The 15100-nt window shown below is 35.2% G+C and overlaps 1 protein-coding gene across 1 annotated transcript in view; it reads right to left on the reverse strand.

Moving 5' to 3' along the window:
• The window catches only part of elapor2b (endosome-lysosome associated apoptosis and autophagy regulator family member 2b), a 95289-nt gene that overhangs the window by 9069 nt on the left and 71120 nt on the right, over positions 1 to 15100 (reverse strand). Inside the window, exons 14-19 of the mRNA XM_028815018.2 lie at positions 13857 to 14120; positions 11625 to 11798; positions 5808 to 5997; positions 4752 to 4848; positions 4466 to 4567; positions 260 to 386 (exon numbers count right to left, since the gene is read on the reverse strand). Coding sequence (XP_028670851.1) covers positions 260 to 386; positions 4466 to 4567; positions 4752 to 4848; positions 5808 to 5997; positions 11625 to 11798; positions 13857 to 14120 — 954 coding nt within the window. The remainder of the gene's footprint in view (positions 1 to 259; positions 387 to 4465; positions 4568 to 4751; positions 4849 to 5807; positions 5998 to 11624; positions 11799 to 13856; positions 14121 to 15100) is intronic.

The following is a 15100-nucleotide window of genomic DNA, read 5'->3' on the forward strand; positions in this document are numbered from 1 at the left end:
GCCTGTAAAAGAATATTACACCCATTAATAATACACAAAATACAGAACCTAAAAATTATGGCAGTGAAAGGTGTTACATTAGTTTACCTTAAATTTAATGAAAAATCTGGTTTAGTGTCATGGTATCTGAAGCAACCTACTGACACAGAAGAAAAAATTGGCTAATATTTTATGCGTGAAGTGTAAAAAGAAAATTTGGAAAATAAAGAATACCTATCTTTGTTATTTTTTTGTAAAAAAAAAAAAAAAAAGTCTTTACCTGAATTCCACCTTTGCAGGCACCTTCTATTTCATGGTAGTCTGACTCTGTACAGAGAGGACAGGCTTCAGCGCTTTCCCATAAAAAATAGAAGTTGCAACCATCACAGGTTCCTGCTGGGCACAAACTGGAAAAAACAAAAACAATGTTTTGATTAAAGTCTGTGAAAATTTACGTACACAGTAGCTAGCTGGATATCAAAACGCTTTTACTTACAATTTTCTGTGTGTGTACATAAATGCATTTATCTATTTATTTAAAGAGCTTCTGTAAAATGCCAAATTTCCCACTTGGGACACATAAAATCCAATCTATCTGTCTATAATTGTTCAGTAAAAATGTCTATTCAATAATGACATCATAAATTTTTTTATTGAATATTCAGTCCGTAGGCAACAACAAAGTTAAACTAATAATTCAAGTGTCAGTGTGGTCTAAGTATTCAATAAGCTTTGTAATCTGTGTATGAAATATTATTAATGTACCATTACATATACAGTGCCACTGCCTACAAAAAGTATTCACCCTCTTGCAGTTTTCATATTTCACTGTAATACAACATGGAATCACAGATTTAAATTTGGCCTTTATGACACTGATCAACAGAAAGACTCTTTAATTTCAATGTGAAAACATATCTCTTCAAAGTGGTCTAAATTAATAACAAATACAAAACACAAAATAACTGCATTAAGTATTCACCCCTGTTGATATGACAAATGTATGAATCATCACTGGTGCAGCCAATAGGTCTAGAAGTCACGTGATTAATTAATTGGAGATCAGTTGTTTGTAGTCAAGGTGTTTTAATTGATTATAGTAGAAATGCACATGTATATGTATAACCTACACAATAAAGACAAAAGAACACTCTAAGCAACTCTGTTAAAGTGCTTAAAGCAAAAGTTAGGGGAGTAATACAAGAAAATATGTAAATCACAGAATACCCCTTGGAGTAAAATCAATCATTAAAAAATTGAAAGAGTGTGGCACAGACTGCCTAGAACAGTCCATCCACAAAAACTGAGCAATCATGGAAGAAAAAGACATGAGAGGGAAGCCACCAAGAAACCCATGATAACTCTGAAGGAGTTACAAGCTACAGTGACTCAGATGGGAGAGAATGAGCAAAACAACAGCTGTTGTCTGGGTGTGTCACCTGTCATAGGGAACACCCCTGTTTGAACAAAAGGAAGAAAAAAAAAATCCCCAGACATCTTGGCCAGAGTTTGCCAGAAGGCAGATGGGAGACTATGAAGTCACCTGGAAGAAAATTCTATGGTCTGGCAATAATTAAGCTTTTTGGTCATCAGATTCTAACTGTGAAGCACGGGAATGGCAGCATCATGCAGTGGGAATGCAGCATATCATGCAGTAGGGATGCTTCTCTGCAGCAGGGCCTTGAAGGCTTACACGGGTACAGGATAAAATGAATGCAACAAAATACTAGAGAATCCAAGAGAGAGTTAAAAGCAAAAAACCAAAGCTACATAGGAAAACAACAATGTTAATGTCCTGGAGTGGCCACATTAAACACTGAACCACAATCCAACCTGACAGAGCAGTTTTACAAAGAAAAATGGAGAAACTGCAGTGTCCAGTTGTGCAAAACAGATAAAGACCTGGCCACGCATACTCAAGACTGGAATTGCTGCCAAAGTTGCATCTGTTAAATACTAACTTACTACTTATGCAATTAATTATTTTGTGTTTTATATCTATAATTAATTTGGAGCACATTGCAAAGAACTCTTTTCATGTTGACATTAAAGAGTTCTTCTCTGATGATCAGTGTTAAAAATTAAATGTTGTACAGTATAACAATAAAAAAACGTCCAAGGGGAGGCAAATACTTTTTATAGGAACTGCATAGTCTTTTTATTTACCACAGATAGATAGAGGGATAGATATTCACACAAATTAATGTTTAAATGGATTAATATGACATTTTTGCTTATAAATCTACACTAATAACCCATAATGGCAGCAATTACAGCTTTGACTCTTCCTTGGTAAGTCTTTACAAGCTTCTCACACCTGGCTTTGACCAGGTTATTCCATTCTTCCTGAGAGATCATCTAAAGCCCCGCTAGATTGGATGGGAAATTTCTGTAAACTGCCATCTTCGGCAGATGTTCTAAGGGGTTTAAGTTTAGGTTTTGACTGGGCAATGCAAGGGCACTCAGAGACTTGTCTCAAAGCCACACAACAGTTGTCTTGCCAATATGTTTTGGGATATTGTCATGCAAAAAGGTAAACCATTGCCAAAGTCCAGCAGTCAAGTCCAGTCCGGAGCAGGTTTTTTTTCAAGGACCACTCTGTATTGGGCTTCATTCACCATTTCCTGAATTCTGGCCAGACTCCTTGTTCCTGCCACTGAAAACACCCTCCATAACACGATGCTGCCATCACAATGCTGCATATTGGGGATGGTATTAGGTTAGTGAGTTTTTGTCAGAATTATAACTTGGGAGTTCTGCCCAAATGAACTGAAAAAAATCAAATCTTTTGTCTCATCAGACAAGAGAATTATTTTACACTCTCAAGTCCTTTAAATGCCACTTGGTAAACTCCAAGCAGGCTGTCATATGCCTTTTACTTAAGAGTGGCTTCCATCTACTCACTTTACTATAAATGCCTAATTGACGGAGTGCTGCAGAGATGGTCATCCTTCTGACATATACCTTTATCCTGACCTATGCTTCACCACAATTTTAGTACAAAGGTCTATAGAAAGTTCTTTGGACTTCATGGTTTGTTTTTTGTCTTGACATACAGTGTGAAGTGTGGGACTTTATATGTACAAGTGTGTGTGCCTTTTTGAACTGTGTCCAATCAATTCAATTTACCACAGGTAACATCCCAATCAAGTTTCAGACACATCAAGGATTATTAAAGCAAACAGGATGGACACGGCCATAAGTGCCACAGCAAAATCTGTGAATATTCATATGAATGAGTTTTGGTTTTGATTTTTAATAAATTTGTAAACCTTTCTAAAAACAAATTTTCACGTTGTCATTATGGTTTATGGAGTGTAGATTAATAAGCAAAAACACCAAATGTATCCATTAAAAACCAAATCTAAAACACAAAGTGTGCAGAAAGGAAGGGGTCTGTATACACTGCACATGCCTGTGTGTGTTATTTCTATCTATCATATGGGTACGATGCTAGCTTTTCCTTTTTTAGGTATTCTTGCCATGTGTTTGCCATTATGCTTCATCAGACTGTGAGAAAGTACAGTATTTCTTGGGCTATACCAGGAGAAACATTAAGAACATTTTTTGTTTCTTGAGATTTGTAGTAGTGAGGTCATTAGGTATGGGGACAGTGGCAAAGCTTCAGGTTAGACACAAATTGGGTTTACCAAAAAAAAATTATCTTCAAGTTGCAAAAAGTATTCTCACACACTGGCATTTGAGAACCCAGAACTACTGAATCCTGGAAACACTGGAACACTGCAGGTGCTAATCTGCTTAACCCTGGTACTTGTGAATTTCAGTACACTGTACCCTTCTATCCTTCCAAATTCTTCCATCATTTGGAGAAAGCAGCTAGTAGTGTACTGAAGGCACTTTAGCAACCTGCCACGTGCACCTGTGTCAACTTTTATCAAGGAACTCCTACAATCCTGATAAATGGGTTTGTGCTGTGTACTTTTTAAAATTAGTATAAAATTATTATTTTGGCTATGATGGGTTTTTGTTGTTGTTGTAGTTATTTTGTTACCATTTTGACACTGAAACAACAATGCAAGTGGAACGACCATTCCACAGTGCATTTTCCAGCATTGAACCTAGTTCATTGGTAGAGCAGATTCTCCTGCTGTGCAGAGTGACCTAGAATTTTTACATTCAACTTTGATGAAAGCGCAGTAGCCAGATAAATCACAGTTCTTTGCACATGCATCTCAGTATCTGATCAATAAGAGATGAAAACTGCATTGAAATGGTATGTTTTATCAGGAAATAAAAAGATGATCTGATGGTTGATAAACCACTCTTAATGATCTCCGAGTAATGCACTTTATAATATAAAAAAGACTGCTGTATTATGTAGCTGTTAGTTATGTACATGTACAGTCTAGAAAATGGAAAAAAATAATGTTAATGTTAATCTGAAAGTATTTCACCCAATTATTAAAATATAAATAGTTCAACTTAATTGGAGAAGACTGAATAAGACTGAAGCGATTTTGAATACCTTGGTACAGAAAGCTGCCCTCTCCCAGTTTTCTCAGGGTTGCATCTCAGTGATATTACAGAATTGCGTCCATTTTCACAAGAAGAGGTTGGCTGGGGTGCTCTAGGGATGAAGAAATTCTTTAGAATAGAATCAGAAAAGTTTGTCTAACAGGTAACATAAATGTAGTACTGTATGCAAGTCAAAAATTCAATGCCTTAGTAAAACCTTCTATAGTAATACAAAATATTTATAACAAAATTATTTAAAAAGTAGTAGGTGTTATTTTAAATCCAAATATACTCACCTATAAAAAAAATTAATATCAGGGATTTTCTTGGAATTTTCTGGGAAGATATCTGATTTTACAGTAATGTCATTAAGAGTATTTTCAGTAGTTGCCCCTACAATAAAAAAAAAAAAAAACAAATACCTACAATTAATTATATTTAGTTAGATGCAACAGTGTCATATGAGAAGTCACACCACACAAGGATAATGTATAGAGCATCACTTACTGGAAACAATATACCACAATTTTGAAAGTAGGCTTTTAATAATGCAGAATTTTCACATATTCACAAATCTGTAGCAGTAGAAATATAGTATTGTCATGTGTACAGACATGTCAGATAAAAATGCAACATGTCACCACTCTCCCATACCATGGTAAACAAATATGATTCAGAGTGATTTATGAAAAATATCACATTACTTAACTGCTCAAACATCATTATTGTATATGGTACCTAAAGCACTAAATGTATACACTAGTGTGATCAGTGCAATCCACATAGTATGCGTACTTACAATAAACACATTTTTCCAAGTTAAGTGGCTCTTTATTCTTTTTCAGCAACAGCTTCTCTACTAATGAGGAAAATTCAAACTTTGAAAACAACAAATGCAAGGAAGTATTGGGGTATATGTTAATAAACATACAGGTAAAGTATATTTCTTCATGATTGACAAGGACTGCATATTAATCATTTGATATTCATTCTTCCATCAGTTTTATTGTAGTACAATAGTATCACCCCAGTGTTTTCCTTCAAAAGTATCTTTCTTCTGTTCTCACTTACCATTGCTCAGATTTTATCGGGGAATTCAGAAAGTGTATAAATAAGATTATTAGTACAACAATTTTGTGCTTTTACTAAAGTTATTTACAACTTCCTAATTATTAGATAATTTGTAATGCACTGTGATAATAAGTCTTCATAATATTATTATCAAACATGGGTTTGTCTATATTCTTATATGCGGCAAAATCTGTCTATTCAAAACAATGCAGGCTAGACTCCACAGTATAAAACACGAGAAGGTAAAATGTAAGATAACCCCAGATGAAATTTCTACTTACCCATAAAGGAATCAGCAAGACTGATGGACTGTGATGACAGTGCAGTCTTGAAACCTCGTCCATCTGATGGAATAATGGTTGACTGACAAATAAAAGTTTGCACAAAATTTGTATAGTCATTTGCTTCATTCTGAGAATCCTTGGATGAAATATCTGTAACATTGTCTGTGCAAATTGCCATCCTTTTCCCCTGAATCAAAATAAACAAATTTTAAAATGATATTTCTCTGAGTTGTGAACCATCATTTAAAATTATGTTTAGGTAATATCATTATTTGCCTTAAATAAAAATATAACCCAGTTAGCACAAATGGACAAATGGCTAAGTTGATTCCATTTTATGTTATTAAAAAAAAAAAAAAAAGTTTTCCATAGCTACTTCTAACAAAAGTAAACATTTTAATAGCACTACTCACTCAAACTATTTATTGCAATTAATTTTAATGAGTCCATAAAAAAAAAAAAAAAAACTGGTAGTGCTAATTTTTTTTTAACAATATCCGTCTTTCAATATAGAAATTCAGATTTTACTCATTTAACTAAATGGCTTTTCCATTTATATATATATATATATATATATATATATATATATATATATATATATATATCAGTCCCCAAAGTCCTGGCCACAACACACAATGCCTTCTCTTCAGGCTGCCTCCTTGCCTCCTCCAGAGACCTCGTCCTCCTTCATTCCCGACTCAAGTCAACGTATGAAGGGAGGCAGGCGGCCCCTTTTATACACACCCGGATGTGCTCCAGGTGCTTCCCAGCAATCTTCCACCGGCACTCCCCAGTGTGGCGGAAGTGCCGGCTGCGTACCCAGAAGCACTCCGGGTGTCCCTGCTTCTCTTCCCCCCAGCACTTCTGCCACACCCGGGCTCCCAAGGCATCGGGGCGGCCCCTGGCAGTGACCACTGGCCCCTACAGGGTCGAACTTCAAAGCTGTGTACCCGTGGTTCCCATAGCAACCAGGGTGGTCGCCCCCACGTGATCTGAGATGGGGGTAAGCCCTCTTTCGGCCCACCTGGGCGTCCCGGCTGGGTCGCCCCTCCAGTCACCTGCGACAATATATATATATATATAATATAATGTATCACAGTGGAACCTCGATTTGTGAGTAACTTGGTTTACGAGTGATTTGCAAGACGAGCTAAAATTTTAATAAATTTTGACTTGATAAACGAGCGAGGTCTTGCAATACGAATAGTATGTATACACTTTGTCTGCTGAGCGTCATGTGATCACAACTGAGCTGATGGTTCTACTCTCTCTCTCTCGCTGCGGGATTGTGGGCAATCGTCTCCTATTCTCCGGAGTCGGCGTGCCTCACTCATATAGTCAACATCCGTACGAGCATATACTGTTTACTACAGCATTGTGACTGTGTGTGTGTGTGCTGTGACATGCGAGTCCCCGTCTTGCACCCCAAAACACGAAACTGAGTCTCAGTACTTTAGCAACACCAGCTTTATAAAGCTTGAAACAGCAACAGCGCGGTTATTTATTGTAGCGGGAGCAGTCACAGCAGTCAGGCAGGGTCGTGGCCAAGTAGTACTGTGCTCTGCACATTTATAATGTTCCTTGTATCACCCATCGACAGCAGGCGTTTATAGCATGTCCGCGATCTTTTCGGATTCGCTTTTACGGCTACAGCGCTGGGAGACTGCGATTGCTTTGGGAAACTCTTCCACGTGTCGTCCCATTGGGTGGAATCCCACAAGAGTTTAGAAACTCACTCACACCAGCCATGATTCTCTTCAAAGATAAAGTGCAGGTTAATTTGTTTTATGTATTTTTACTTTACATTTTGTATTAACCACTTTTATATGAATAGTTTTGGGTTGTGGAACGAATCATCTGAGTTTCCATTATTTCTTATGGGGAAATTCACTTTGATATACGAGTGATTTGGACTGCGAGCACGTTTCCGGAACAAATTATGCTCGCAAACCGAGGTTCCACTGTGTATATATATTATATATTATATACACAGTATAATATATATATTATATACACAGCAGGTTTCCACTAAGAGAGGGCATTTCAATATATCAGTATTTAGGGGTAACCACTAACCCCCATAAAAGAAAAACAAAATACCCCAAAATATCAAAAACTGCTCGACTGATCTGACTGAACTTTATTGACGTTATAGAAAAAAGAAAATTAGCCGACGCATTTTTACTTGTTGATATTTGTCAATAATAATGCTGTAGTGAGTATGCTATTTTAAGGCATCCTGTTTTTTTTCCGCTTAACACAGACAAGTGTGACTGCCAGCTGAATGTGTCCAGCACAACAGCAAAACACGACAATGGCATGGACAGATGAGTGAATAAGCCGAGGTGTTGCGACAAGGGAAAAGAGACCAGATGCTGCATGGCATGAACTCTGAAGTGGAAGAAGGAAGGTTCACTGATAATCAAGCCATTAGGTGACCCAGTAGGGGCTAGTTGAGTCCTATGCATGAACATTCCACCAAGGGGAACCCCATTCAATTTATTATACAATGCATTGCATGTGAAGATCCCACTCCATGATCAAGACATCGCCATCAAAGCTCCCATGTATGGGCGCAATATTCACCTTCACCTAGGACACTGGTTCTCAACTTTCAGTCCTCAGAACCCCTTGTGGTTTCAGGATTTTGTTCCAATCAGTTTCTCAATCACTCTGTCATTATCATCTTTAACTGATTTCATTGTTTAATTAGTTGACCTGTGTTTTTCCTTTGATTTTGTATTTAGAAAGTTGCAGATTATTTACTAATATGCACTGAAGTGGTTAACAACGAAGCTGCTGCTCCTTTCAATGTCATTTGTGCTGATGCCTGCTCTGCTCAACATTAATTGTCTGTGTTCAGACAGAATTAAAAAAGGAAAATGAACAGAAAAAGTAAATAAATTGATAAAACAAAGTAAACATTTAAAGTTACAGAAAATATACAGATATGGTTTAATATTCTTTCAATGTAAATCAGAAACTACTGCACTTTTCTGAATGCAAAATAAAAAGAAAAAATGGGTGATCTAATTAAACAATGAGATCAATTATAATAATTATGATAAACTGATTGAGAAACTGGTTGGAACAAAAACCTGCAGCCAGGACTGAGGACTGACCATTCAAAACCATTGTGCCTTGCATACCAAAAATACTAACATGTACACTGACTGTATATACAGCTCAGAATACTATTTTTTTTCTATAAGGTGTTGTTTGGGACTTAATTTCTTAACAGTACATACACCAGATTCAGAAAAGCATACATTATATACAGTGATCCCTCGCTATATCGCGCTTCGCCTTTCGCAGCTTCACTCTATCGCGGATTTTATATGTAAGCATATTTAAATATATATCGCGGATTTTTTGCTGGTTCACGGATTTCTGCGGACAATGGGTCTTTTAATTTCTGGTACATGCTTCCTCAGTTGGTTTGCCCAGTTGATTTCATACAAGGGACGCTATTGGCAGATGGCTGAGAAGCTACCCAGCTTACTTTTCTCTCTCTTGCGCTGACTTTTTCTGATCCTGACGTAGGGGGATTGAGCAGGGGGGCTGTTCGCACACCTAGACGATACGGACGCTCGTCTAAAAATGCTGAAAGATTATCTTCACGTTGGCTACCTTCTGTGCAGCTGCTTCGTGAAGTGACATGCTGCACGGTGCTTCGCATACTTAAAAGCACGAAGGGCACGTATTGATTTTTTTATCTGTCTCTCTCTCTCTCTGCTCCTGACGGAGGGGGGTGTGAGCTGCCGCCTTCAACAGCTTTGTGCCGCGGTGCTTCGCATACTTAAAAGCCAAACAGACCTATTGATTTGTTTGCTCCTTTGAAGAGGAAGATATGTTTGCATTCTTTTAATTGTGAGACTGAACTGTCATCTCTGTCTTGTCATGGAGCACAGTTTAAACTTTTGAAAAAGAGACAAATGTTTGTTTGCAGTGTTTGAATAACGTTCCTGTCTCTCTACAACCTCCTGTGTTTCTGCGCAAATCTGTGACCCAAGCATGACAATATAAAAATAACCATATAAACATATGGTTTCTACTTCGCGGATTTTCTTATTTCGCGGGTGGCTCTGGAACGCAACCCCCGCGATGGAGGAGGGATTACTGTAATGAATATTTTGTTTCATACAGAATATACTGAAATGCTTACATTGTGTACTGAAATGTATATATTATCTGCTCTGTTAATAAATATTCAAAGAATTCAATGTTTTCTTCCTCTGGTAATCAACATATGTTGATATTTTCTCTCATACACTACATAGAAGCATTTACTGCCTTGATTATAGCAGACCTGTAACATCTAAAAAAAAAAAAATCAGGATAGTTGTGAATTTGTGCTATGCTGTAAACATCCTGCCAACCAGCTTTACTCTAACTCACCCTGTGGAGTGATGTTGTACTGAAAAATGACAAATGACACATATTATTTTCCTCATAACACAGAAAAATCTACCTATTAGAATTTTACAGATACTGTAGGTTCCATTAAACACACGTTTTTAGTCAAATGCTATTTTTACATATTAATCCAATTCCTGTGTGCCTGGCTCAAGGAGGCGTGGAGGGGTGCATTTCAGTATGCTGTGTATAACTTTTAGTTCACAAACATTTCAAACAATTAATTCATTGCATGGGCCACCTAAATTTGCAGTCTGTAAACGTTGTTGCTGTTTTAAATAGGTTAATGTAAAGCATGATTCAGTGTTGCAACTTTATTTGTCTGGCTATGGCTTTGGCAAAAAAATAATATAAAAATGAAGCTTGAGCATGCAACAGACAAAAAACACAAAAAATAATGCTTGAGTAATTGAGGTAAACAAATACAAATTGGTAACATATAATACAATAATCCATCCATCCATTATCCAACCCACTATATCCTAACTACAGGGTCACGGGGGTCTGCTGGAGCAAATCCCTGTCAGCACAGGGTGAAAGGCAGGAAACAAACCCCGGGCAGGGCGCCAGCCCACTGCAGGACACACGCACATACACCTACACACCAAGCACACACTAGGGACAATTTAGCATCGGCAATGCACCTAACCCGCATGTCTTTGGACTGTGGGAGGAAACCGGTGCACCTGGAGGAGACCCAACAAAAAAATTCTTAATAAAAGAATTTTGGATGTTAAAAACTTTGGTAATATGTCAGTTTTTGTGATTTTTCTTTTTATATTGTAATTGTTTTATATCTTGGACCAAACCCCCTTTTAAAGTGATATTTAGATTATTCTTAGTACTTGCTGTTAACGTGCGGCTTTTTTTAGTGGATTTGTATTACCTCACTTACTATGTGATTTATATGTCCTGGATTTCATTTATTTCGTGATAATAACTACATGGGTACAAACTTTTGTTTCGAGTTTATCTTGTACATAAGATTTATTATATCCTTATGTTACAGTGATGACATTTGATCAGTTCTAAACTGAATTTAAATTTAATTTCCTACACTACTGAATATGTGCCATGAATCCTTAGCTCAAGCTCAACTACACTTATCTTCGGGTTGTATGTATATCATCCATGAATGACTTTTGTATTTTTTAAAATGTATTTATATTTATTTTCTTTTGCAGATGTTTACTCATACCTTTGTTATAATAAAATTAAAAAAGAATCAATTCACAACATTACGATGAAATATTGAAGGGGAAGAAACTGCACTTTAGATTTTTGTTTCAATTGAGTGTTTTGAAGAATATATATAACCTATATTTTAATGTTCATTAATACTTAAACATACATAATATATGGTTAACTAATTAAAAAGTGCAACTCTTCGGGACTTACCTCAGGTTCACATAAGCTTAGGTTAAAGAAATGGTAGTACTTTGTTCCTCTAGATGTAAAACTTGGTCCATTCATTATAGATCCTACTTGGCTCAGAAGATTAAAATCATAAGTCAAACTATGATTGTCAGAATGATATCTGAAAGTGCAGTCATTGAAGCAAGCAGAGTGATCCTGCCAAAAAAAAAAAAAAAAAAGGGCTCGAGTAAATTTATATATATATTTTTTTTAAATACAGTTAATTATTTAGTAGCTTAATAATAAAACTATACAAAATTTAAGATAGACTATAAGTAGCAAGAGCAGTATATTTAAATTTTAAAAACTTCCGGTGAAGTAGCGTAAGAACACTAAAACACAATACAAAAATACTGTACAGAAGGTTATTTATATACGTAAATACAGCATTCATATCCATTGAAATCAGACATTTTTTTTCAAAATAGCAACCATTAATCTGAACACAGCTTATCAGCTTATATGTAATTAACTTTTTCAAAATAACATTAACCATATTCAACTTTCACACTTCTAAGTACTTTCTTCCTAGTATTTGTCTTATTCAGTGTAAAGAAATGCCTACCATTTTTATCCAAAGCCAAACTCCATCAATGTCCCTAAGATCTTGCTGAAAAATGTATTTTGAAGCCAAAAGCTGGCATCTGCCTTCATTATTCAAAGCAATTGCTATCATGTGTTAAGTGTGACTTGCTTGAACTGAAAATACTTGCATTTACCAGATGCATAATAACCTTGACTTGTATTTTACAAAGTATAGTATATATAATTTACAGTATTTATGTTTGCTTCTGAAGCACTTCTGTAGTGTCTCTAGAGAATGACTAGTTCACCAGTCCAAGTTCACCTAAAATATATTTTCTAGATCTAAACCTTCCGATTGTGCAATTCTAACCAATTAATTTACTTCCCATAAAAATAACTTAAGCTTTACATCTTTTTACACTAAATTTCACTTTCCAAACACCTACCACAAATTTATTTTTATTCATTAAAATCTTTATTAATCTTGCAGGATCTAAGGTATCTGCATATCCACTTTGTTTAAAACATTTAAATGTAAATCTAATATTTAAAAGAGTGGTTGCTTCAGGGCTTCACATCATAGTGCACTGTTTAAAACGATTCTATAACTATTTGCACATTACACCATGAAATGTATGTCTCCTGCAGCTTACTGATGAGAATGTCATTGGATAACTTGTCAAAGGTTATTTGAAATTCATATTATACTATATTCTACACTGTTATGAAATGTTGTGTGTTCCTTTATATTAGAAATATTAGTTAGACTACTAACAAAGACCTGTGCAAATATGAACTGATTTTATCTTACCACATTAGCACTATAGAGCTCTCTTTAATAAACACTTGCCTTAATAAACTTTGTCCTACATCCCTAAATAAAAGTCTAGGAACAATACAGTCTGGTTTCAGGGACTGATTTGATTTTAATTACTTCAAAAATAAACATACTCACTAGTTCCCTTATATCTGGTTCTAGGAAAAACACCAAAACAAAATTGTTTACAAGGGTGTTACAGAGGGAGTGGTAACAAATTGACAAAATAATGAAACACACATTGCTCTTACCTATTACAGGTAATGTTAGAAAGGAGATTTGCAACTGATTAACCCAAAACAACAAACAAAATATAGTTCTGTCAGTTCCAGCTCCTATTTTTCCTCTTCCCTATTAACCTATATGCACTCAAGGGTAATCTGAAAACAGATGTCTATTGTGACCTTAAAAAAAAGAGCCAGACACCTTTAAAGTAAATTTAAACAGAAACTGTATTCTCTTTAAGATGTGTAATATTTTTCCCTCATTTAATGCATAAATCTTCTCATTTTAACAGCTCTCTTTAGGCTATGATAGTATTTAATGACTACCACTTGGATATTTTTTTTTTCCCAATCAAGGATGTTCACATTTAAGGTGTATAAACCTTTTGTTACCTTTAGCATAAAAGAGTAAGCACTCATGTTTACACAGTATGTATGGGAAAAATAACTTTCATTACAGGTCTAATTTTACAACACACTATACTTACTGTACTAAGTTTGATTTTAGTAAATAGCTCAGTATTGGAATCTTGACCAGTCATGCTGTCATAATATTACTACTATATGCAATAGAACTATACATAAATCAAAATGTAAAGGCTGTTATGATGACATATCTCTACATATTATAGATCTGAAGGATTCTACCTTATTGCTTCGGCTGCCAGGTCCACAAGCGATACACGATTCCTTGCCAAAAATCTGATGGGGTGATAAGTATGTGTTTGGTGGACATTCTTTACATTGATTATTATCTTTGTCAATATAATGTCCTGGTGGACAAGGTACACATGATGACCCAGACTGCTCTGATATCAGGGCACAGGCATGGCATGAAGAAGCAACACCATCCACAGCATTTGTCACAGTGATAGAATATATTTTTGCCAGATCGTTAACAAATTTTCTGGTCTGTAACATTAAGAAAAAAGGAAAGTATTGATTCAAGAAAAAAAATCCCTAATTTAACAATAGTACTAGTGTTAATTATCTAATTTATCATAGTTCAAGATTTATATGAAAACAAAGATCACAAATAATCACAATATTAACAAGAAAAAACTGTTAGGCCCTAGTTGAAAAGAAATATATAAATAAATAAGCCCCCCCCCCCCCCCCCCCCCCCCAAACCCCACACCAAGTGAAAACAAATTAAATCCAATTAAAAACTTAGCATTATCAATGAGGTATGTCAAAGATATAAACTTAAAAGGTCTACAGTAGTAATTACGTTTTAATGGAGTTGTGGAAATTATAACACTACTAACCTTTGCAAAACAACCAAGAGTATGTATAAAACACTTAGTATAATTAATTGAATGCTATTTTGTTTTTGTTTTGCTTTTTGTAAATTCTTGCATTAAAAAAATAATTCCAAATATAAATGAAATAATGAAACAGAAAGTAGCATTTATTAATTAATTACTGGCTAAAACATTTCTGTATACATTTTCATTATTTCTACCATAACCATACAGCTTAAAAAAGCTAGTATTAAGTGCTTCTTTTATTCTATTTTATTTTTACTGAAAGAAATATATACTGTATCAAAATACCTCATGTTTTAGTTAAATAAAATAATTTCATATTAAAAATTTTAGTTCTAAAATACCATGTACTGATGTATCTGCCTGATGTATGTATCTAAGAGACACACATATAATATATAATATTATATATATATATATATATATATATATATATATAAAAACTGCTCCAAAAAATTAAAGGAACATTTTGAAAACACATCAGATCTCAATGGGAAAAAAATGTTATGGACTGGGTTATGTGTTAGGAACGAAAAGATGCCACATTGTTTGATAAAAATAAAAATTATCAAACTACAGAGGGCTGAATTCAAAGACACCCTGAAAATCAAAGTGAAAAAATGA

This window comes from Erpetoichthys calabaricus, chromosome 1 (assembly GCF_900747795.2).
Source record: "Erpetoichthys calabaricus chromosome 1, fErpCal1.3, whole genome shotgun sequence".
NCBI lineage: Eukaryota > Metazoa > Chordata > Cladistia > Polypteriformes > Polypteridae > Erpetoichthys > Erpetoichthys calabaricus.